General features: G+C 43.2%; 1 protein-coding gene across 1 annotated transcript in view; it reads left to right on the top strand.

Annotated features, from left to right (window-relative positions):
* fbn1 (fibrillin 1) overlaps positions 1-24,386 on the top strand; it is a 70,216-nt gene that overhangs the window by 43,442 nt on the left and 2,388 nt on the right. The window contains exons 33-65 of the mRNA XM_023331699.1: positions 40-162; positions 1,307-1,429; positions 1,526-1,651; positions 2,870-2,992; positions 3,073-3,195; positions 3,327-3,494; positions 4,310-4,378; positions 4,473-4,598; positions 6,057-6,179; positions 6,277-6,435; positions 6,516-6,587; positions 6,667-6,792; positions 6,918-7,040; positions 11,935-12,060; positions 12,168-12,284; positions 12,370-12,495; positions 12,586-12,705; positions 13,385-13,510; positions 16,325-16,477; positions 16,586-16,648; positions 16,753-16,872; positions 16,979-17,098; positions 17,173-17,295; positions 17,783-17,914; positions 18,800-18,925; positions 19,402-19,608; positions 19,697-19,822; positions 20,044-20,166; positions 20,624-20,740; positions 22,951-23,079; positions 23,165-23,284; positions 23,813-24,044; positions 24,123-24,306. Of these exons, the coding sequence (XP_023187467.1) occupies positions 40-162; positions 1,307-1,429; positions 1,526-1,651; positions 2,870-2,992; positions 3,073-3,195; positions 3,327-3,494; positions 4,310-4,378; positions 4,473-4,598; positions 6,057-6,179; positions 6,277-6,435; positions 6,516-6,587; positions 6,667-6,792; positions 6,918-7,040; positions 11,935-12,060; positions 12,168-12,284; positions 12,370-12,495; positions 12,586-12,705; positions 13,385-13,510; positions 16,325-16,477; positions 16,586-16,648; positions 16,753-16,872; positions 16,979-17,098; positions 17,173-17,295; positions 17,783-17,914; positions 18,800-18,925; positions 19,402-19,608; positions 19,697-19,822; positions 20,044-20,166; positions 20,624-20,740; positions 22,951-23,079; positions 23,165-23,284; positions 23,813-24,044; positions 24,123-24,306 (4,274 nt within the window). The remainder of the gene's footprint in view (positions 1-39; positions 163-1,306; positions 1,430-1,525; positions 1,652-2,869; positions 2,993-3,072; positions 3,196-3,326; positions 3,495-4,309; positions 4,379-4,472; positions 4,599-6,056; positions 6,180-6,276; positions 6,436-6,515; positions 6,588-6,666; positions 6,793-6,917; positions 7,041-11,934; positions 12,061-12,167; positions 12,285-12,369; positions 12,496-12,585; positions 12,706-13,384; positions 13,511-16,324; positions 16,478-16,585; positions 16,649-16,752; positions 16,873-16,978; positions 17,099-17,172; positions 17,296-17,782; positions 17,915-18,799; positions 18,926-19,401; positions 19,609-19,696; positions 19,823-20,043; positions 20,167-20,623; positions 20,741-22,950; positions 23,080-23,164; positions 23,285-23,812; positions 24,045-24,122; positions 24,307-24,386) is intronic.

Below are 24,386 nucleotides of genomic sequence, written 5' to 3'. Positions count from 1 at the left end.
TTTTTTTCTTTACTTGGAATTTTTTTTATTTCTCATCAGATATCAACGAATGCGAGATTGGAGCCCACAACTGCGACCGGCATGCGTCCTGCACCAATACAGCGGGCAGCTTCAAATGCAACTGTGCGCCAGGTTGGATTGGCAATGGCCTCAAATGCACAGGTAATTGAATGAAATAGGCAGAGGTGTGGATATGGTCCTTTTTAAAAATGTCTTATATTTGCAATTGTATCTTGACAAATCAAAGTACCACAAAAAAATCTGACAAACTCAACAGTAAAACGCAAATTATGTAGTTTTATTTGTGCTAATTTTGATGATTATGGGCTACAGGTAATGAAAACCAAAATTCTGTTTTATCAGAAAATTTGATCATTACATTAAACTGAATGAAAAGACTTTCAACACAGCAGTGATGTGGACATATTATGGCAGAAGACTGATGAATTCACGTCAGTGATACCCTCCACGGGGACAGAAAACTTCACTGCTGAAGAAGCTGGTTGTGCTGCACACAAGCACATTAGTGGAAAGTTAATTGGAAGGAAAACATGCAGTTGAAAAACATGTGTAATAACAGTCTTTATTGTGATGCAAAGCCTCTTTACTAGTTTGTAGGAGATTCACAAGCCACAGACACCAGCTGTTGGGTAAATTGTATTAGATACCACATACAGACCTACCAAGGCATTCACTACAGCTACTGCATCCCTCGAACTATGCCACTCTTCAGTCAGAGACAACATCAGAAAAATGGACTGCGTTTCAGTGGCCCAGTGTCATCTTTTCACATACGAAATCTAAAATTTGAATTTGAGTTTTTAAATGGAAGTAGCTATTTATTAATTACAGTATGTGGGAAAAGAAACAGAAGATTAAAAATAATCTGCACTGTGATCCTTCTAGCATTTGTTTTCTTCCTAGATAAAGGTCAGTAAAGCTTGACGCTTTTATTTATGGCCCAGTTCTCCACAGTTATTCAAATGCAAATGAAAACCAATTTTAAAAAACCTAAAATAAATGAACCAAATAAGATTAATGTGCATATGTTGATAAAATAATCTTCTTGATTTGGTTCTGCACACACAAATGCTCCATGCTATGTGCGCATGCAGGATGGAGCATTTGCTGATTAAACTCATTTGGTATTTTTACTTCAACAAGGAGACACTAAACACTTATGTGTTTTTTTGTGATTTACCAATATAATTAGTATATAATAAAAAGGATCAAAGACATGGACAATTTTAAAGGAAATGCTGAAAAAAATAGTTTTTTTTCATGGTTGTTCTGTGTTTTGCATTAGATTTGGATGAGTGTTCAAATGGGACACACATGTGCAGCAACAACGCCGACTGCCTCAACACCATGGGCTCGTACCGCTGTGCGTGCAAGGAAGGCTTCTCAGGAGATGGATTCCACTGCTCAGGTCACACAAGCAAACCAAAAAAACACAAGTTACATCATTTTTTAAATTTTCTTTAAAAGCCCAATTGCAATAAAGTCCATCTGCTCACCTCTGCAGACAGCGACGAGTGTGCGGACAACGGCAACCTGTGTGAAAATGGCCACTGTCTAAATCTCCCCGGAGGTTTCCGCTGCGAGTGTGACATGGGATTCATCACCACTTCGGATGGGAAGGCCTGCGGGGGTAAGGCGCCGCTAAATATGGACGTTCTGGTTCCAGAACCTCTGAATTTCTGGCCATATTTGTTGCAAGTGTTAAAAATGTCCTGTGTTCACTCCTGTGAATGGCTGCTTGTTTTCCCGTTTAGAGAAACAGACAGTCCAACGAGAACGGGGCTTTCAAATGTGACTCATAAAACACAGTTTTGGATACAAGAAGTTTGCAATGTGCTTAGCATTAAAGTGGATTTAGTTGTTTACTTGGGAATGACACAAGTTTCACTTGTGTCATTATGTTTTGAAATATGGCTGATGATTTGGTGTTCTAGCGTTCCAGTCAGTACTGAGAAATGATCGCTTTGGTCACTGAAAAGTTAAGTGTCATAACTTATCAATGAACTGTGAAAGATGTTTTCTCACTTTTAGTAATTTGTTTATCATGTATAAAGTGCCAAAGGAGTAACTGATATCAAACTTCAATGTCTGTTTACCATTAATTATACTTATATATATATATATGTATATATATAATTTTTTTGCTGAATTTCAAACTCGATCTGCTGTCTAAAACAAGGCAAAAGTCTTATAAAAGTCAAAAGTATATTTTCTGTGTTTTTTTTCTTCTAATGTTTTAATATTGACGGTATTTTTTCAGATTTTTGAAAATCTTCACATTGCTTTACTAGCCCCATAGCTCTCACACACCATTTACATAGAAAGTTTTACACAGATGTAGTGTTTTAGTGTGACAAATTAGACTAGTTTGTGACCCAAATTTCACAGTAATGTCCAATAACGACCAATCTGAGATTTCACTTATACCTCAATATGTTTAAGGCTTTAAAATAAGAGCAAGTCTGACAAGATGACCTATTTTTGAATTACATTGGCTAATATTTAGCATATAATGTAAATAATGTAAAAAAAAAGACAGAGATTTCAATGAAAAGTGAACTACCTGGTCATGATGCAGGGGAACACTGTGAATCCCACTGTTGATTTCAATACACACACACTTTTCAGAACAGGAGTGCATCAAATGCAACACACACATCAAACCAACATGTCAGTACTTGTATGTCTAATAAAATTAAATCCTCACTTTACATCAATTTCACTCATTTTTTCAGTACACCAGCATAAAAGATATGAAATAAGTGACACAATCTGAAGCTTTTAAAGGGTATGCATTAACCTTGAGTAAACTGCTGAGTCCATCTCTCTCTCTCTGTCTTTCCCACAGACATAGATGAATGCAGCTTTGATGACATCTGTGTCAATGGACGCTGCCAAAATATCCCAGGACTGTTCAGATGTCAGTGCAACCTTGGATATGAGCTGGACAGGGGTGGAGGCAACTGCACAGGCAAGACACATTGAGCAGGGAACCATAACTGAGCTGAGGAAATGGGGAATTTCACCAGCTTCTCTTTGTTTTTCTCTCAGACATCAATGAATGTGCAGATCCAGCTATTTGTCTGAGTGGAATCTGTGTCAATATCCCTGGAAGCTACATCTGTAACTGCCCACCCGACTTTCAGCTGAACCCCACTCGGGCGGGCTGCGTAGGTGAGACTCAACGCATCATCTCAACCAATCGGGGATGTTTATTGTTAGACTAGCCAGGAGAAAAATCCGGAAAAATCCCCATACATATATACTGTATATGTGTGTGTGTGTGTGTGTGTGTGTGTGGACAGACACTCGTACCGGAAGCTGTTACCGGGATGTGCGTTTCCGTGGAGATTCATCCGAGAGTTTGGACTGCTCCAATGAGATTGGCGTTGGAGTTTCTAAGGCGTCGTGCTGCTGCTCCGAAGGCCACGGCTGGGGGAGTCCATGTGAATTATGCCCACTTGGAAATTCAAGTGAGTTCACACTTTGCTACATAGACTTAAAGAGAAAAGATAGATCTGGAAGAGGAATAACACACAAAAAAAACACTCCCACTATTGAATCTTAAGAGTTATATCATATTTAATTTCTTAAGAGTTATGTCAAAGTTCTATCATAAGTTTTCTATAAGATATTGAAAAGATAGAAACATTTTAAAAAGATAAAGATATATTATGGCTTCAGGTTTTTTTTTTTTTTTATCAAGTTAGTTCTTTTTTAAAAGTTTTGTGTTACTCCCAAAGGTTTAGGATTATGGTTACTAGGGAAACTAGTAATTCAAAATGCTGTTTTATATCCATTCAGCCAACAGTGCAGTCATTTCCTCCCCTTTTTATTTATCATTTCCAGTAGTAACTCCAGAGTTTAACACAAATGTAAATTTCTCCTCAGTGCAAGTTAGCTATTTTCATGCCGTGCAATGAAGGTTCGTTGTAATTATTGCTGCTGGTTAAGATGAGACAGCTTTGTCCTGCTAACATAGAAATTACCACCAGATGGTTCAAAACAATGCAGGCAATGACTCATCCCTTTCAGCTTGAGGATACGCCGGCTGCTGGGACAAGAACAGACAGTTATCTCTGAGAAGTCGCAGTCGTGTCCAGTCCACCAGACTCCGATATTCACTGGCAGATCTCAGACGTCTGATTAGAAAAAAAAAAACGAGCATCTTTTATGTGACCTAGTTTCAGGCAACTGTTCCCTGCAGATCCTGGAATGCGGGAAACTTCACTGGTGTTTGGTTGTTGTGTGGCTGATGTTTATTGTGATTTGGTATTACATGTTACAGCTGAGTACAAGACACTGTGTCCTGGAGGAGAAGGCTTCAGACCAAACCCTGTCACAGTCATCTTGGAAGGTCAGACAAACACATGCTGTCATTTAACTACAAGCCCACAGCCAAACATGGTGCCACTGATATTTTGTTGTTGTTTTTTTTCCCTCCTCTGCAGACATCAATGAATGTCTAGAACTTCCTGGCCTGTGCCAGGGAGGACGGTGCATCAACACATTTGGTAGTTTCCAGTGTGAATGTCCAAGAGGCTTTGCCCTGAACCTTGAAACCAGAGTCTGCGAAGGTATTACACATGCACACACACTCATAGGGAACACACACACACACACACCCCGTACGCACACACACAGGGAACCTATCCCTCTCAATCAATTGCCCTAGGATGCTTTCGTGAGAAAATTGAGGTCATTATGGAGAGTAAACAAGAAAATAAAAATATTGGACCATTGCTCCGAGTCTATCCCAGAACTTCTCTTTTCTGGTTCCTGTCTGCTATCCCAGCAATGCTTGGCCAAGAGGATGAAGCAGCTGAGTTCATAGCTTTCAGAGGAGGGGTGAGAATCTGATGTGGTCAGCCCTCTCTTCAGGGAGGTGGACTCGGTTTCTGAAAGACAGGCCAAAGATGATAGAAAATGGGAGGAATGGAAGATCGAGGGGAAAATCTAAATAAAAAGGGTGTTTAGAAAACAGTAATGGGACCAGAGGGGAAAGGAGGAACCTGTGGGTAGGACAATCACACGGCTGGTGACATTTTTATGTGCACATGTTTGTTTGCTGGACCATTAAGAGCGAATGAGGACACCACATCCGTTCATTCTTAAGAAAAAGAAAAAATCGCTTCTTTTGTTTTCCTGCAAGTAAAGTGACTGCATTAATGTTGATGCGGAAATAACTTGTGCTAAACATTGTTAGTGACGATGATTAGCATCCAGTCATATTCAGTTTGAATTATTAGCATTGCTGTCAGGTAGTTTCTCCACTTTTACCTTAAAGGAAATGACATCACATTTGCAAAACTGGTATTTTGTGTGTATGTCTGGATTAAATTTTAAATGTAGATAGATTATAAATTCTTACTGCAAAGAGCCACCAGTTTAATTAGTTAATATGAAGACTTAAACGGCATCTGGATGTCATTTCAGACGTTTTCTTCCTAGTTTTGAAGGATTTTAAGATTTTTTTTTCCCCCTGTTTGGTTGCTTCTAAATATTTTCACACATAAAAAAATGTATAAACCTAAGGACAAAAAAATGCTGGTATTTTGTAACCATTCAGTGAATGCGCTCATAAAAATTCAGTTCAAACCTATTGTTTTGGAATTGTGTATTTAAATTTTGTTCCCATCCAAATTATGCACATCTGCATCCAGAAGAGGTAGAGAACAAATTTAAATTCCGTTTAATGGAAAACTTAGAAAGTTTGCTGCAAAATATATAGTTCTGTTTGTCCCTTGCTGCTAAATTTATTTTACAAAAATACCCATTTTGCACCGGTGAAGCACTTTTCTGTTCTTTTAATGTATCAAACCTAAAATCTGTCTCTAAGCATATCAAATAGCATGTTCCTTAAAACTTAAATCGAAATAATCTCCTAAACGTTTTTGCAACCTACATCAGAGTTTCTGCTGCAGAGTTTTATCAACAAGTAAATAATAGAAATATTTACTGGTTGTTATTTATGTGTTTCAACAAGTACAAACCAGACACATACAATAACATTTCCTCTCTGTTTCCGGATGAAGATATCAACGAGTGCGAACAACCGGGAATCTGCGGCCCCGGCCAGTGCTACAACACCATCGGCAACTACACCTGCATCTGCCCCACTGACTACATGCAGGTCAACGGTGGCCACAATTGCATGGGTGAGTCTGAATGTTTCACAGGAGCAGGAAAAATGTCTCGGACCTTTGGTGCCAAACTCACAATTGGCTGTTTTTATTTCTCCGTATATGCACAAAGACATGAGGAAGAGCTATTGCTACAGGAACTTTTACTCAGACAACAGGACCTGCGATGGAGAGCTGACCTTCAACATGACGAAAAAGATGTGCTGCTGCTCCTACAACATCGGCCGTGCTTGGAATAGACCGTGTGAACAGTGCCCTGTGCCCAGCACCGGTGAGTTCCGATGCCTGCGTCTGTTCTTTTGGTATAAACATCATCTTTCCCTAGTTAATTCATGATTTATGTACACTTAGATGAGTTTGCCATCCTCTGCGGCAGTGAGAGGCCAGGATATTACATCGACATCACTACCGGACGGGTTATTGGTAAGATTTTACAATCCTACTGCTTGTTTATGGAAAACAAGTTTTTAAAATTATCATCTGCATTGTTGTCATTCCATAGATATCGACGAGTGCAGGGAAATCCCAGGTGTGTGTGAGAACGGAGTGTGTATCAACATGATAGGCAGCTTCAGATGCGAGTGTCCTGTTGGCTTTGTCTACAACGACAAGTTGCTGATTTGTGAAGGTGATGTCCACACTCACACGCTGATCGAAGACATTCTTAGAAATTCTGTCTAGACAAAGGAGACTGACTAATTCAGGTCGACTGAAGTCTAATCTGTGTGAACATGCTGTCTTTACGGATGCCAGATATTGATGAGTGCCAGAACGGACCCGTGTGCCAGCAGAACGCAGATTGCTTGAACATGCCTGGAAGTTACCGCTGCGAATGTAAAGCCGGATACCGCTTCACCTCCACCGGACAGTGTCTGGGTAAGGATGGACACTTCAGGTGCCTTTAGAGTGGACGCAACACTAAAACCGCCAACTGGGTTGCTGTGATGCTAGAATTTCAGACTCTAAGAGAAAAAGGCTTGATACTTATGAAGTTTTTTGATGACTACTGTGTCAGAGTATCTTGAATTACAATATGAAATTTAGATGATCTGCTTCAAATGTTTGTACTTTTGCCGTATTGGTGGGGAAATATCAGACTTTTGCCGCAGCCATTTGCCATGGGACATTTCAAACCTGTGTCACTATGGATCCACTTTAAAAACAAGAGTAAAAGGATGTTTTCACTCTACTTTAAGTCAAGGTCATGTGGTTACATGACTCCCTTAAGCATTCACTCTCAGCAGGGGGCTGCTTTGAGTTATGTCATCTGATCAACTGAGTCAACTGGTCCATACACGGGTCAGAACCACAGTCAGGAAACCGGTTGCATTGGGAAATCTTCAGAAAATAACATACAAATTAAATTATACATGGAATTAAAGGCTAAAATGTGCAAATATTCTAGGAAATAAGCTGCTGTACGATAGTATTTATGCATTAAATGGAGTGAGAAGAAGCTAAATGGTGAAGCAAAGTATTGGGATTGGCAAAGTAAGACATTTGTGAGGAAAGGTAAGCTCTGATTGGAGGGAGGTTGAGAGCGAGACACCAGGGTATCTAATCTCGTCCACTTGAAGCGGAGACAGCCTGCTGACCCACTGGGAGCGGCCCATTTTTTGAATGTGCCCTCAGACTTGAAAGAACTGACTCATCCGCTTCACACTCGGCTGTGATTCGCTCGAGCACATGAAGAACCGCTTCATAAACAAAAAGCAAGAACGAGAGACTGCAGTTTGAAGCTCGGCCCAGGAATAAAACAAAGGTCGGAGACGAGGAATGCATGCTCTAGATACAGCTGAGGCTTTAACCTTTTGACCACGTTTGCCCCGCTCATGATTGAAACATTATTTTTATCCGACGTCAAATCAGAGCATTGTGACAGTGATATTTAACCCCAGAAATAGCAGAATATGCCTATCTCTACTCCTTTCCTTTATATCCTCCCTCAGCCGAAAGAGCCAAAAAATATATTTCCTCAGTGAGATAGGGACAAATTTATTTCTAAAAAAATTGTCTAGTCTTCCTCACTTATGAGAAAGTTCAACTTTATTTTCCTTCATGTGATAAGCCGGAGTTGAAGCAGCAGAGGAAGCTCGGCGACATTTGGGGCCGAGCAGGAGTTTTTCATGGTGTTCTTGATACTAACGAGGAGAGAATGCGAAGCATGTGTTGAGCTGTTGAACATGTGCTTCAGCATATCTGAAACATGTTTCTGTCAGAGCGATAAGGAAATGTTAAATCAACATCCTGTTTTGCTTCCTGCTTTTCATGCAGTTCCCAAGAACAAAACAGACTCGTGATAAAAAGCTTACAGGGTCGGAATGCCTTCCAACAGATTTGGAGTGTATTTATGTTGCAATCTTGCCAATAATTGAATTTGCATAGAGCAACAACAAAAAAACTGATATTAAAAGCTGTTCTTTTAATTGACTTTAATCAACTTTGACTTCCTCTTCCGTTTCCTTTTTGTCACATTTATCAGCATCAATTATAAAAATGGCTTTGTGTAAAAATTATTTTGTGAATTTTAGCAAATTTGCTTTATCATAACCTTGAATGTTGTTCTGACTATGTATATGGAAACATTTAAGTGTTTTTTCACTGATATTTTCTAACAATAAATATAAATCTGACATTTCTTAAATGGTATGTTCTCTTATCCTTGTCAGGATCTGTGTTTTTCTGTGTTTATTTAGAGTTTTCTGTGTCCTTAGTCTCTTCGTTGTCCTGTCCTCCCCTTGATTGTTCCCAGGTGTGTCTCGTTCTGTGATTACCCTCCCGTGTATTTAACTCCACCTGTGTTCTTTGTTCCTCGTCGGGTCCTCGTCTACGTCTAGTCTATTCGTTGTCAGTGTTTCCTTGTGCCTGCTGCTTGTTCCTGGACTTATTCACCATTAAAATCATCATTTTCATCCCACCTGGGTCTACAGCGTCTGCCTCACCACTCTCACCACCCGCACATTATGACAGAAGGACCCGACCAGGACGAACGGTGAGGCACGCTAATTTTTTAGTTTTACATCATGGACCCAGAAGATATAAAGGAGCTGACGGAAACGATCAGCGAGTATAAGGAGGCGATGGCCAAGCCGTACGCTGCCATCCGACGGCTCGGTTTCGCCATCCGCTTGGGGCTCCTGTTGGACTACTGGGTTCCTCGCTTTCCGCACCCGGGGTTGGTGGAGTTGCAGAGGGAGGCAGAGTGGGAGCGTATGGCGGCTCTAGCCGTCATGGCTGGCGAACCTCTGCCTCCCAAGCCGCACAGTCTCTCCGCCAGCCCGGATCCAGCTCCAGCTCCGGGACCAGCACCCCCAACCGGTGCGGCCGGCGCACCCGGGGCCGTTTCAGCCGGCGTTCCAGCCGGCGCACCCGAGGCCGTTTCAGCCGGCGTTCCAGCCGGCGCACCCGAGGCCTCAGCCGGCGTTCCAGCCGGCGCACCGCAGGCCGAATCAGCCGGCGTTCCAGCCGGCGCACCGCAGGCCGAATCAGCCGGCGTTCCAGCCGGCGCACCCCAGGCCGAATCAGCCGGCGTTCCAGCCGGCGCACCCCAGGCCGAATCAGCCGGTGTTCCAGCCGGCGCACCCCAGGCCGCCCGGAGACAGCGACGTGAGCCGCCGGTGGACCCGGCCCCTCGTCGCCTTCCGGAGCTGTCACCTCCGCTGCCGGTTCCCAGGCTCCGCTGCGGCTCGCCCCCGCAGCCGGTTCCCAGGCTTCGCTGCGGCTCGCCCCCGCAGCCGGTTCCCAGGCTTCGCTGCGGCTCGCCCCCGCAGCCGGCCCCGAGGCTCCGCTCCGGCTCACCTCCAGCCGGCGCACCCGAGGCCGAATCAGCCGGCGTTCCAGCCGGCGCACCTTCCGAGACTCCCAGTGTTCCTTCCGAGACTCCCAGTGTTCCTTCCGAGACTCCCAGTGTTCCTTCCGAGACCCAGACTCCCAGCGTTCCTTCCGAGACTCCCTGCGTTCCGACTCTGACTCCCTGCGTTCCTCCAGAGACCCTGACCTCCAGCGTTCCTCCCGAGACCCTGACCTCCAGCGTTCCTCCCGAGACCCTGACCTCCAGCGTTCCTCCCGAGACCCTGACCTCCAGCGTTCCTCCCGAGACCCTGACCTCCAGCGTTCCACCCGAGACCCTGACCTCCAGCGTTCCACCCGAGACCCTGACCTCCAGCGTTCCACCCGAGACCCTGACCTCCAGCGTTCCACCCGAGACCCTGACCTCCAGCGTTCCACCCGAGACCCTGACCTCCAGCGTTCCACCCGAGACCCTGACCTTCTGCGTTCCACCCGAGACCCTGACCTTCTGCGTTCCACCCGAGACCCTGACCCCCAGTGTTCCACCCGAGACCCTGACCCCCAGTGTTCCACCTGAGACCCAGACCCCATGTGTTCCGATTGAGACCCCCTGTGCTCTGACCGAGACCCCGACTCTCTGTGCTCCACCAGAGAGCCTGCCTCGGGGGGCTCGTCGTCGTCGCCGTCTGTGGGCGGCCCCAGGGACTCATCATTCCCGCCTCCAGCGCCGCCGACGGCTGCCGGACCGCCTCCGTGGTTCCCGCCTCCAGCGCCGCGGACGGCCGCCGGACCGCCTCCGTGGTTCCCGCCTCCGTGGTTCCCGCCTCCAGCGCCGCGGACGGCCGCCGGACCGCCTCCGTGGTTCCCGCCTCCAGCGCCGCGGACGGCCGCCGGACCGCCTCCGTGGTTCCCGCCTCCAGCGCCGCGGACGGCCGCCGGACCGCCTCCGTGGTTCCCGCCTCCAGCGCCGCGGACGGCCGCCGGACCGCCTCCGTGGTTCCCGCCGCCGCGGACGACCGCCGGACCACTTCCGTGGTTCCCGCCTCCTTTGCCTCCGCCCACCCTGTGGGTAGTTTTTTGTTGTTTTTGGACTCTTGGCCCTCCCTGTGTTTCCGCCCACGATGGTGGGTAGTTTTTTGTTTTTCTGGACTCTGGCCCCCCCGTCCAGCGCCCCTCCGCCCACCCTTGTTGTGTTTTTGTTTTTTCTGGACTCTGGCCCCCCATCCGGCGCCCCTCCGCCCACCCTTGTTGTGGTTTTTTTTTTTTGGGCGTCTGGTAGCCGCCCTTGAGGGAGGGGTACTGTCAGGATCTGTGTTTTTCTGTGTTTATTTAGAGTTTTCTGTGTCCTTAGTCTCTTCGTTGTCCTGTCCTCCCCTTGATTGTTCCCAGGTGTGTCTCGTTCTGTGATTACCCTCCCGTGTATTTAACTCCACCTGTGTTCTTTGTTCCTCGTCGGGTCCTCGTCTACGTCTAGTCTATTCGTTGTCAGTGTTTCCTTGTGCCTGCTGCTTGTTCCTGGACTTATTCACCATTAAAATCATCATTTTCATCCCACCTGGGTCTACAGCGTCTGCCTCACCACTCTCACCACCCGCACATTATGACAATCCTCTCCATTTTAAAAAGTGGCTAACTGCCCTGGGAAGCAGGAAGTCATAGATTACTATTTAAAAAGTACTCAACACACTTAAAAAATTAACCTTGATTAAATTAATCAAGGTTTATTAAGTTTAGATTTAATTTATAGGATTTATTAAGGATGCCTTTCATGAAAGCTCTCATTGTTTTGGTAAAAGAATAAATGCTCATGGGTCAGAATATAGTAATGTATTAAAGGTTGAATTTATTTCAAGGTTTAAGACATAATACAGACAATAAAAAATGAAAGCTGATTTATTCACTTTTTTTATTTGATTTTATTTTTTTCAAAAGTGCCCCTCAGTTTACCCCATTGTTGACAATTGTCTTTCTCTGTCTTCAGATCGTAATGAGTGCGTGGAGAACCCCGGCATATGTAATCCTGGTCAGTGCATCGACACGCTGGGAAGCTACCGCTGCCTCTGCCCCAACGGCTACAAAACAACTGCCGATCGGTCGATGTGTGTCGGTACGTCCTTCTATATTTTATTTTTCTTCCTCTTTGTGCTTGTTGTTCAGGTTTTGTCTTCATTGAAATGAGAAACGTAAATGTTGTTTGTGATCAAACCTTGTCAGACGTGGACGAGTGCGAGAGGCAGCCCTGTGGCAACGGGACCTGTAAGAACACGGTGGGCTCCTACAACTGCCTGTGCTACATCGGCTTTCAGAACTCACACAACGGCGACTGCATAGGTGGGCGCTGCCGGTCACTTTAGCGAGGATAGCAGAAAAGCTCAGAGTCGGTGCATTCTCTGACACGTCCCTGTGTTTTGATCAGACATCGATGAGTGCTCCACGCAGAGGGGCTTGTGTCGAAACGGGCAGTGCTTGAACTCGGTGGGAAGCTTCTTTTGTGTGTGCAACGACGGCTATGAGATCACATCAGACGGCAGACTCTGTACAGGTAATAACCTTTAACTTTTTCTTGTGTTACTAAACGCAGCTTTCGTTAGTTTTACTTATTTCTCTTTGAAATGTCTTGCTTTTTTCCCAGACATCAATGAATGTGCAGTGAATCCCAAGCCTTGTGGGCTGGGAACTTGTGATAATATGGACGGCAGCTACAGGTGTATTTGCCCACCTGGCTACTATCTCCACGAGGAAACATGTAAAGGTACAGGAAGCTATAGGGACCTTGAACACAAATAACAGCAGGAATCTGCGTAGTATAAAAAAGCATACACACACGCATCCACGCCCACACACACAAAGCGATAATTTTCACATGAACAAATCTGATCTTAGACCAATTCTGCTTAGCAGTGAAAATGTCCCCTTTGAGTAGACCTGAGCCAGAACACATGTATTGTTTAAGCAGCGGCTCTGAGGAACGGATATTCAGCATTCTGAATATAACGCATTCCTGCTTCTTGCATTGTTCTTGAAAGCGGGGAAGAACTGCAATGACTTCTCTGCAGCACCAGGAGTTTATATATATATACAGTATTTTTTATTTAACTTCTTTTGACTAAATCTGCAAACAAACACCATTTTGTTGGTTGTAATATGTAATCATATTACAAATAAACATGGTCTCAGCAAAACAGTTAAAAAGTGAATAAATGCAAACCAAATTGCCAGTATGGAGAAAATAAATGAAAGAATGAAAACACAAAGAAACCAATAGTAGAATAAAATAATGTCAATACATATTTAGCTGTTGATTTTGCCAATTTCAATCCTACAAATGTTTGTGACATCGAATCATTCCTAAATAAATGTAATCCCAAATGTGTTTTCAAAGTTTTACTTTCTAAGCACTGTGGCTGATGACATTCCTAATCCTTTGTCAGACATTGATGAGTGCGTCCAGAGTCCTGAGAACTGCATGTTTGGAAAATGCACCAACTTTGAGGGAAGCTTCACCTGCGAGTGCCCCGAGGGTTTCCAGCTCTCTGCGTCGGGACGCAGATGCTTAGGTGAGCGCAAGTGGATGAAAAGAGAAACTGTGATGCTACTGCATGCATCTGCTTCACGGGACAAGGTTGGGAAGCTCTCAGCAGAGAGATGAAGTAAAGTTTTCTGGCTATTTCATGACAGCTTACTCTGTTCCAGCTGGTTCTGCTGCCTCAGCCTCGACCAGACCAAGGGTGGCTCTGAGCAGATCAATTTTCCATTTCCTCACTTGCATGCATGCAGGGGTGTGTGTGGGCATGCGTGTGTGTGTGTGTGCCTTTACACATACTTGGTGTGCGCTCTTAGGCTGGGTGGGGTTGTGCTGAGTTCTCTATAAGGGAGTTCCCTCTCCAACCACTGAAGTGATGACTTCATCAGTTTACAGCTTGCGTTCCACTTCTCTCTACGGTTTTAGAAAGTGCTAAAATTTGAAGCCTAAGTCTGGCTGTCAGAGAAAATGTGTTTCTGTTAATTACGACAGGGAGGCATTTGCTAAGATCACAGAGATTTATAAAGTTTATGGTAAATTTTATATCATATACTTAATTTTCTGAGGTCTTTTTTAAAAATGTTTTTCCTGAACCAGTGTTCTAATGGGGTTAGCTCTACTTCAGTGAACTTCAACCACAGCTGTGCATGAAATATTCTTGTGATTTTAATTTGTGTAAATATGTCAATCTCTGTATCGTTAGACTAGGGGAAAACGAATATGTTGACATTAAAAGTGGCATGCTCAAAACTATTTTCTTCTTCAAAAGATGGTGAAATCCTTTTTTATTTCCTCAGATTTTCATTTTTAAGAGTCATTCGTCCTCACTGTTATTTATCTCCATATATTCAGTTTGTAAAGAAGAAAACTAGGTAGTACGTCACCATCTCTGATGTCAAACAAACCGGTATGTGCTCAACTTTTACTGACTGTGTTTAATATGTTTTCATTTACTTCTAGTCAAGTTTTTCCACATCAGTCGTCACCAATCACAATCTACTCTTTTCCAAGCTCTCGTTTATTTCAAAACTTCATTTTGAGCTTTTTATTTATTTTTACTCTTTAAGAGGTTGTTCTTGCTTCTGATTTTTTTTTTTAAACTGTCTTGTCGACATTTTTGTTTGCCACATCGTCTTAAAGCTCCATCAGTCTCCCCAAAGGAATGGCTGAAAAATCACGGCTATGGCGAAAAGAAATATGACACTATTGAAAATTTTTTCTCACAGCACCAGGTGTTCATGTTTGTGGTCTTTGCCTCTGAGCCAGGTGTGTGTGTGTGTGTGTTTGTGTGTGTGTGCATGCGCACGGGCGTAGGGGTGTGTGTGCGTGTGTGTGAAGAAAGCTTATTTGTGTTGAGTTCAGTGAAGGCCAGAGATTGCAGGAGGGCACTGCCATGTGCTTCTCATTACAAGAAAGTCGCTGCTTAGTCAAAGAGGAACAAGAAAAACACACAACTCTGTACAGGGAATTGTGCAGTTTATGTTCTTGAGGGGGGAAAAAATTAAAACATATTTGATTTATTGAGGAAAAACACTAACTTCTTTTAATACACGTTATGAGAAAAACAAGACCATTATCATTAGGGCTTCAATTGAATGTTCGGTGTACACAGTTAAACAATGGCCTTCTGTTTGGTCCCCGCAGCATGACTATTACCATGCTTCTAAGACCTAACAGAAGTTTTCCGAATTAAACTCAGCTCAGTTTATTTATAGAGCGGTAATTGACAACAAATGTCACCTCAACACACTTTATCCATCTGTGTCGTATCCAGTCGTGTTGAATTCAGTTCAGTCCAAATTCTGTTCAGATCAATCCAGTTCAGTACAATTCAATCAAACTACATGGTCCGATTCGGACCAGTTGAAGTTCTTGCTGAAATGGGGCACTGGGTGAGACCAAGAAGTCTCAAAAAAGTTCTTTTTTTTTTTGTTAGAATAAAAAAATAATTAATCTAGAGCATTATGAAGTATTCTTATGAAGTGTAAAATGCTCTGCTCTAAATACATCCACTTCAATTCAACTTGAAATAAAATTCAATTTATTTTAGTTAAAGTTCGCCTGGTTGATGGCAGCATTAGCTCATCCATTGCTGCTTCCTCTATCTAGGAAATGTTTTCCAGCTCACTTTTGACTGTCTTCCAAAGAATTTACATTCTGAGAAGTTTGCATAAATCCAACCAATGCAGTGTTTCAGAAATAAAAAATTTGCATTTACCTGTACAAATTGCTCACGGGTATTAGTAGTTGGGGAAAAAAAAAATAGAAGTGATGCAAAGAAGTGAAGAATCGACAGTAAAGCTGGACCAATGTATTCACTGGCTTTCTGTCCCCGTCAGCCTCCTCTTGTTTTAGAGATCACCTTTGAATCTGAAACAAATGATGTTTTTGGAGGGCTTATGAAGAAGGTGATGGGTTAGATGGAGATTTTTGTCTGTTTCAGTGATTGTGGGGGGAAAAAAAGGTCCACCTCCCCGTAAGTTTAACAGTTTCTCTGAAAAACAATGGTCTCCCCTCCTCCTCCCTCCTGGTTTGTCACCACACTTATTGTTTCACACATAAGTTACAAATATTTCACTGACATATTTATAAAAAAAAAAGCTACATAATGTGTGCAAGCTGCATTTAACTGGTTCAAGGACCAGATGGAGCCATAATATGTTGTTTTTATCTTCTAATACCTAAAACTTCAGATGTGATATGAGATAACTTTACATTTAGGAACGAACTCCCATAAATTTATGAAACAAATGTTTTTCTAAATTTCTGTAGAACTTTGTAAAGCTGAATCAGTAGACTTCCTTTCTGTCTGCTACATTTGTTCTCTTTTGTGGGTTTTGACCCTCAGATATCCGTGTGAACTACTGCTACACCAAGTTTGAAAACGGACGCTGCCTGACACCAAAGGCTCTGAACACAACTAAGGCGGAATGCTGCTGCACTTTCATGCCTGGCCAAGGATGGGGAAGTCCCTGTGAGATCTGCCCCAGGAAAGATGAGGGTGAATATCCTTCCTAACACACATACAAAATCAGCAAAGCATACAAATGTTGGAAAATGGCACAGATATTATCTTTAATTTGTGACTTTTCCTATTTCTTATTCGCAGATGCCTATCGTGTTCTGTGTCCTAACGAGGGATATAAGCGGGGACCAGATGATAGCCCTAAAGGTTTATGACCATAATCTAAACAAAAGCTACAATAAGTTTCATCTGCTCTATATTTCTTGCATGTGATGAAGTTGTGCTGATTTATTTATTCATTTTAATTCCAGATATCGATGAATGCCTCAACGACCCATGCATTAACGGTCAGTGCATCAACATAGACGGATCCTTCCGCTGTGAATGTCCACTGGGATACAGCATTGATATCAGCGGAATCACATGTGAAGGTAAGTTTATTTGGTTTCACAGTGTTGGCATGTAACCCAATCTTATTTACTTGTCTCATTCCCTCGTTCCTGTAAGCCAAGGTTTAATCAACTCCCTTCGATGCAGATACAAACGAGTGCGAAATCGGAAATCCATGCGGCAACGGCACGTGTGCTAACGTCGTCGGCGGGTTTGAGTGTGCGTGCGATGACGGCTTCGAGCCCGGGCCGATGATGACCTGTGAAGGTATGAGAGTTGGCGCCTGAAAGTCCATCCTCTGTCTCACAGTCTTGACAATTGACTTGTTCTTGATTCCTTAGACATCAACGAGTGTTCCCAGAATCCTCTGCTGTGTGCGTTCCGCTGTGTTAACGTGATCGGCTCCTACGAGTGCAAATGTCCCACTGGTTACGTCCTGCGCGAGGACAGGAGGATGTGTAAAGGTGCCTCAATGAAACCACTCAGTCTCACCGATTTTTTCGTATGTGGTCTATTTACTAGGTCATGTAGTGTGGGTCGGAAACTTTCTGTGCCCCTCAGACATAGCGGCCCCACCTATAAAGTTGCATAACTTGTTATCTAAGCGAGATCCTCAGTGAATCTCTGTCTGGGATGAACTTAAAACAGTCTGACAACTGTAACCAGTCAAGTCCCTGTTTATACTTCCACTCTCTAAAATAGCTTAGGTACCATAGCAACAGATGTATTTGTAGAGAAGCACTGAAACAGGAGGAGCCCATCAGCAATCGTAACATCACTGTTTAGAGTAAAACTTCAAACAGATTGTTAAATCTGCAACTTCATGCCTGCTGATGCAGAAGACCTCAGAGTTGGAGTATGTTGAGGAGTATCTTAGTAAGGCCACTGATAAAGTTCCTATAAAAACACTCTGCTTCTTCTTCTGACTAAGCTTGTTGTCTGACTTTCCAGACCAAAACGAGTGCGAAGATGGTATAGATGACTGTTCCAGCAGAGGAATGACTTGCAAGAATCTGATTGGTACATACATGTGCATCTGTGCACCAGGATACACGCGGCCGCCTAATGGAGATGGATGCATGGGTAAATATTACACGGCTCTGGCTTTGCTTTCACTGACATTATCATGATTTTCTAGTTTCGGACATGAATAAAAAATAGACATATATGCAGTCGTTAACATAATCCTGTCTCTTTGGGACTGTTCAACTAAATTTACTCTTACAAAGATTGGTGACCAGATTACAAGAACTTGAAAACAAAATCTTAAGAGAAATATCTCTACACATCTGCCCAGACATTTAACAGAATAAAACAACATATGTACGTTGTTCACTTCAATTCTTTTCAGTTTATTTAAAAAGCTCCCATTCAAATCAATCCAATGTCAAAGAACTTCCAATCTTGTTCTGTTTGGTCAAAATTCAGTCCAAATCTATCCAATTCATTCCAGTTCTTTGCATTCATTTCGTCACTGTGGAGAGGAACCACTCCCTTTTAACAAGAAGAAAAGTTTAGGCTCAGTAGCAGAAGCCATAGGTTTGAGAAGGCAGAATAAACAAAGAAAAAAGTGATTCACCAGAAGTACTTCATTTAGAAAAAAAAGAGAACACATAGCTAATGTCAGCGATAGTGCCGTCAAAAACTGAGCCGGTGAGTACTCCCGATGGGAAAGGAAAACAATGATAAATGCAGCAATAGCTTTTGAGATGACTCATTAAGAAAATAGATAAAGCGAAATACAGGAACAGTGGGTCAACTGTAACTTTTATGGAAGTCTGATCTAATCCAAGCATATTGAAAGAACACTAAAGACTTTCTTTGGCAATGCAGTGTGTTGTGACAGCTTTACCACCAGAACCTGGAATAACAATAATAAAAATCTTATCTTAGCACACTAAATTAAGTAAACGTGACAACACAGCACCAACACATAATTTCTGCCTTTTGTTGTGGTTTTTGTCTTAGACCTCAATGAGTGTTCGGCTAAACCAGGAATCTGTAAGAACGGCCGCTGTGAGAACACGGTTGGAAGCTACCGCTGCAGATGTGACCAAGGATTCGTTGCTAACCCCACACAGACAGAATGTATCGGTATGTAGTTGTTAATCCACTGTGCATGCCTTGTTAACCCTCATTGTCTTAATTTAATTGGCGTTTCACTTCATTGTTTGGACGATGCTCGGACAGACGCGCTGCTCTTACTTGTTACATCGTTGAGTGTTCTTGAAATGGCTATGCTGTCTTCGTGGTCAGTGGGGCCTTTTCTCCTCTGTCTGCTTCTATCCAGACAGAGACAAGGAAAAGCTCTCCTACCTTGTCTGAATATGCACGTCTGGGCAGCTGTACAATGTTAAGCTTGGTGAGAAAAGCTCCTGAGGGACATTTTAAATCTCATGTCTGTGTAGCTATCTTTCTCCTCACAGACAGCAGTGATAGAGGCGTGTGGGTTATCTATCTATGTCTGGCGTGTGAAGTCAGGTCCCGTCTGGGTGGTATCGTCTGCTTTCCACAGGCTCTGATGGTCTCTCCCTCATGTTTCCGTCCTCTTTGCCTCTCTCCTTGTTCAGATAACCGCGAAGGCTTCTGTTTCACCGAAGTTCTGACCACGCTGTGTCAGATGAGTTCTAGTAACAGGAACCTGGTGACCAAGTCGGAGTGCTGCTGCGATGGAGGTCGAGGCTGGGGAACCACCTGTGAGCTCTGCCCCCTGCCTGCCACCACCCAGTACAAGAAGATGTGTCCACTTGGACCTGGGTTCACCACTGACGGCAGAGGTATTCCAAATTCAAGAGTTTTGCACATTACTCTCATATCTCAGCTTCATAAACTTCTGTGAGGTAAACCTTTCTTGTTTCCTTCCAGACATTGATGAGTGTCGTGTGATGGGAAACCTTTGCAAGAACGGTCGGTGCCTCAACACTTTGGGCTCCTACAACTGCGTCTGCAAACCTGGATACACCACTGACATCACTGGCACACAGTGTGTGGGTAAGCATGACCTGCACTCCAATTGTTTAATCCTTACACACTCCGTTCCTTCCTCTTGTTCTTGTTTCTGCTGTCCAGTGAAGAGTTGAAACTCTGTTGGTGAAGTTCTCCCAACCCAGATCTGCCGGTCTCCATTTGCCCCATTATGGGGTTGCTAGCGGCAGCATTCAAACTCTTCTGCCTTTTTGTTTTATTCTTTGTTTTTTCTGCTCACACTTTAGATGTGGATGAGTGCATACAGGCACCTAAGCCTTGTAACTTCATCTGTAAGAACACAGAGGGAGGCTACCTCTGCTCCTGCCCCCGAGGATACGCCCTGCAGGAAGATGGAAAGAGCTGCAGAGGTGATACATAAAACATGCATGCACGCACAGTGAAACACAACCCCGAAATATTCAAAGAACCCTTCCATGATTTAGCTTCCAGGTTAGAGCAGCTGTAGTGGGTGTGCATGTGTGTGTTCAGGAACTGTGATGCAGTGCATCCGCCTGTGTCTCTGTTTATCGAGCTTTTTCACAAGTCTAAACAAGTGTATTCATGCTGTCCCTTTTTGAGGGCCTCTTTCATCTTTATTTACTGAAGCTTCAGTCCTCCCCCCTCAGCAGTATCCCTCTGTGTGTCCGGTGTCTGCTGCCTTTGCAGTTCATTTGTAGGCCAAAAGCTGTACAAGCACAAGGATTTAGCTCAGAAAGGAGCGTGCAAGTCTTTCACTGTATCTTAAGCACATTAGTTCAACATCTGAGCAGTTTTGAATTATCTTGAAAAGCAAATGCTTCATCCTGTTGAACCTCGCACTTTCAGATCTGGATGAGTGCTCAACCAAACAGCATAATTGTCAGTTCCTGTGTGTTAATACCATTGGCGGCTTCACGTGCAAGTGTCCCCCTGGCTTCACCCAGCACCACACCGCCTGCATTGGTAAGTATTACCTCATCATCCACCTGCATTTTAATAATATTCATGTCTTTGTTTGTAAAATGGCAATGTAAACCTTAACTAAAGGTAGTTCAGTGTCACTGTATTTACTGGTCTCGGTCTAACTTGAGACTAAGACCAGACCAAGATTTTGAGTGAGACGAAACAAAGACCAAGATCAAACCAATGACAGGGTTTTCCACCAGCACAGTCCAAAGCTCGAGCCAGTTCCCGAATGTGATTCTGAACCAGTGTCCTGTGTTTTCAATGGAAGAATGAGATTCTTGAGTGCCAAATCTGGTTCAACCATCGTTTTCAGTGCAAGCCATGACATCACTGCTGCATCACTCATGGGCCGGTTTAACTCTACACAAAGAAGCAACAATCACTGTGGAAAACATGGTCTGCTCAGGAAGTCCACCAGTTGGTTATATTCTGGGCTTGTCCAGTGTTTCAGAATAAACCCAAGTCAAGCACCCAGAATGAGAAGCTATATGCTGAGCTGGTTCAACAGATGGAAAATGCAGGATTTATTTGAACAAACAATTTTAAACAAAGAAGTAGCACTTGAAGGGCGTCAAGGTCCGCCATCTTGCTACTACCCTTTTCTTGTACGGCCCTTCTGTGTTGTGTAGGAAAAAATATATATCTATAACTTTTTTTAAATTTTTTTTTACTCTGAGCATGTAGCAGCTTGCATTACCTCATATCAAAACTAGCACAGGGAACCCTCAGTTGGGACATCAGGAATGACCTCAACAAGGCCTCATAGAAGATGTTGAGGTCTGAGAATGTACAAGTAATGAGGTTAGAAAAATATGGGTGTGACATGAATAATAAAAATTATTTCTTGATAGAATTGCAACCTTAAGAACCAAAAGGGTCTTTCATGTGAAAGCTCTTCAGTGGACACCTCTGAAATCTCGACCAGCTGTTAAAACATTGAGATTGCTCTTTTGACTCATGTGTTCAAATGTTTGTTCATTCAACTGAAAATTGTTAAGCCCGTTGAATAAAACAAAGCATTCAGGTTCAATTAAAACATTTTTATCAAAAGTCTAAAAAAATATTGTTTCTTTGCAACCTTATATTAGCATTGATGAATTTTCACACCGTCAAATTTGATCAGATCCAGAACTGTAACGAAGAAAGCATGTTATATTTCAATTCTTGTGTTATACCTATGCAGACACAAAAAAATGACGTGATCTTTACCCGATACCAAAATTATTTAAAACTTTTCCATCTTCAGAACAATATTAGAACCTGGTCAGTTTTATTGAGGCTTCATGCCAAGAACTGACTGAATTTCACATAATATTCTGTGGACCTTAGTTTGCCGAAGTATTCATGTTGATCACCTTCTTGAAATACATATTTCGTACTGATTTATAAGCATATTTTAAGATAAAACCAGATATTTTCATATGCTCTATTAGGCTACATACGCCTAATACATATGAAACAAGTAAATATGGTACGTGTTACCATATTTATCCTATTTTCTAAATGCTAAAATGATAAGTGAAACAATTTGTTTGGACTGTCTTCAAATCCAGAACTTTACATACATTTCCCTAGCATTTTGTAGAATCAACCTTCAGATTATATGGCTTGTGTCAGATGTTTTGAGTCTTCGTCCACAACCATCTAACACTAGTTTATTGGATTCTAGTCCATTCCTACTGAGAGAACTGATGTAACTAAATCAGGTTTATTGGCCGCCTTACTCACACGCACCTCTTCAGTTCTGCCCACTAATTTTCTATGGAATTGGGATCTGGAGTTTATAATGGCCAGTCCAAAACATGGACCAATTGTCCTTAGGGTAAATGTCCATTTGGAAGACACATCTGTGTCCAATATTGAACTTACTGACAGATGTCTTGATCCGTTGCTTCAATATTTGTTAAAGGCCAATAATGTTTTTCTTTGTGATGCCATATTTAGTTAAATACACCAGTTGAATGAATGAAAGTATGAATTCACACTTTTAGTCATGTGGATATTGAATCCAGGCAATACCTACCCTAGCATTGCATACATAAAACTGTAAAAGTTTTATCTGAATTCATATCAGACAGAAAGGAGAAAAAAAAGGATTTAGCATCTTTTTAAACAGTGAACACAGCGCATGGTTTCAGCTGTAAATCCAGGTCACAATCATCTTCCCGTTCGCTCCCCTGCCTGAACCTCCTCTTCCCTCTGCACAGACAACAACGAATGTTCAACTGACCCAAATCTGTGCGGTTCCAACGGGGTCTGCCAGAACTCTCCGGGTAGCTTCAATTGTGACTGCCAGCGGGGATACTCATTAGATCCCAGTGGACAGAGCTGCGAAGGTCTGAAAAACAAAAGAGCAATCGATGGACTGGTAACAGAAATGAAACACTTACAGTCATGGTGATTTGTGCTGGTCCCTGGCAGACATGGACGAGTGCGACGGAAACCACAGGTGTCAGCATGGCTGTCAGAACTTAGTGGGTGGATACAGGTGCAGCTGTCCCCAAGGTTACCTGCAGCACTACCAGTGGAACCAGTGTGTTGGTGAGCACTGTTTTTTTTTTTAAATGGCAACATAAAAACCTTTTGTGACACAGGATGATGTAGTTGCTAAAATATCAAACAGAGGCTGCGTTTTAAGAATGAGCTGTTCAAATGTGTTCAGTGTCACGAGAAATTGAAAAACATTTCTTACTGCCTTCTTGTTATTTTTGCTTAAAATCTTTTATGACTTAAATAGTAAATGACCTGTAAGTGTATATCACTTTATCTAGTCCAGACGACCCAAAGCACTTTACAATACATTGTCATTCACCTATTTAAACGTTGACAAAATAATATTCTAAAACAACTCATTAAGCTAAAAATTGTTGCCCCAGATAGAAATAATAAAGCCAAAACTGAATCACGAGATTTTCCACCACTTTAAAGCCAGGCCCCTGTTTCTAGTTTAGGTCTCTCTACATATTGACGAGATTTAGAACAGACTTTCCCAGCATTGTTTGTGTCCTTTCACTGGAATGACCTCCCCCCCCATGTTTGTTTGCTTCCCACCAACTTCCTGTGACCCAGATGAGAATGAGTGTCTGAACAGCCAGATCTGTGGGGGAGCGTCATGCCACAACACCCTGGGGAGCTTCCGCTGCCTCTGTCCCACCGGCTTCAACTACGAGCAGTCCACCGGAGGCTGCACAGACATCAACGAGTGCTCCACCAGCCACAACCCGTGCAAGTTTGGCTGCTCTAACACAGACGGGGGCTACCTCTGTGGATGCCCGCCCGGATACTACCGCGCTGGACAAGGGTACATTTGAGACATTCGAAAAAATAAAAAGCAGCCACCGTGTTTTCGGTTTGACTGATTGCTTTGATTCTGCTTCAGGCACTGTGTCACAGGTCTTGGCTTCACGAGTGGCAGTGTGAGTGGTGGACAGGGAGGTGAGGAGGATGACAACTCGCTCTCTCCAGAAGCCTGCTATGAGTGTAAGATAAACGGGTACCCGAAGAAAGGACGCAAACGCCGCAGTGTCAACTCGACACATGATAGTGCTGGGGAAGACATGCAGGTAATTTGTTTGAAAGACTGGAAAACTTGAGGAACATATTAGTTCAAAAACTTCGACTGTGGCAGCATGCTTGATCTAGT

This window comes from Xiphophorus maculatus, chromosome 4 (assembly GCF_002775205.1).
Source record: "Xiphophorus maculatus strain JP 163 A chromosome 4, X_maculatus-5.0-male, whole genome shotgun sequence".
NCBI lineage: Eukaryota > Metazoa > Chordata > Actinopteri > Cyprinodontiformes > Poeciliidae > Xiphophorus > Xiphophorus maculatus.
This window is presented reverse-complemented; position numbering and strand designations above follow the sequence as displayed.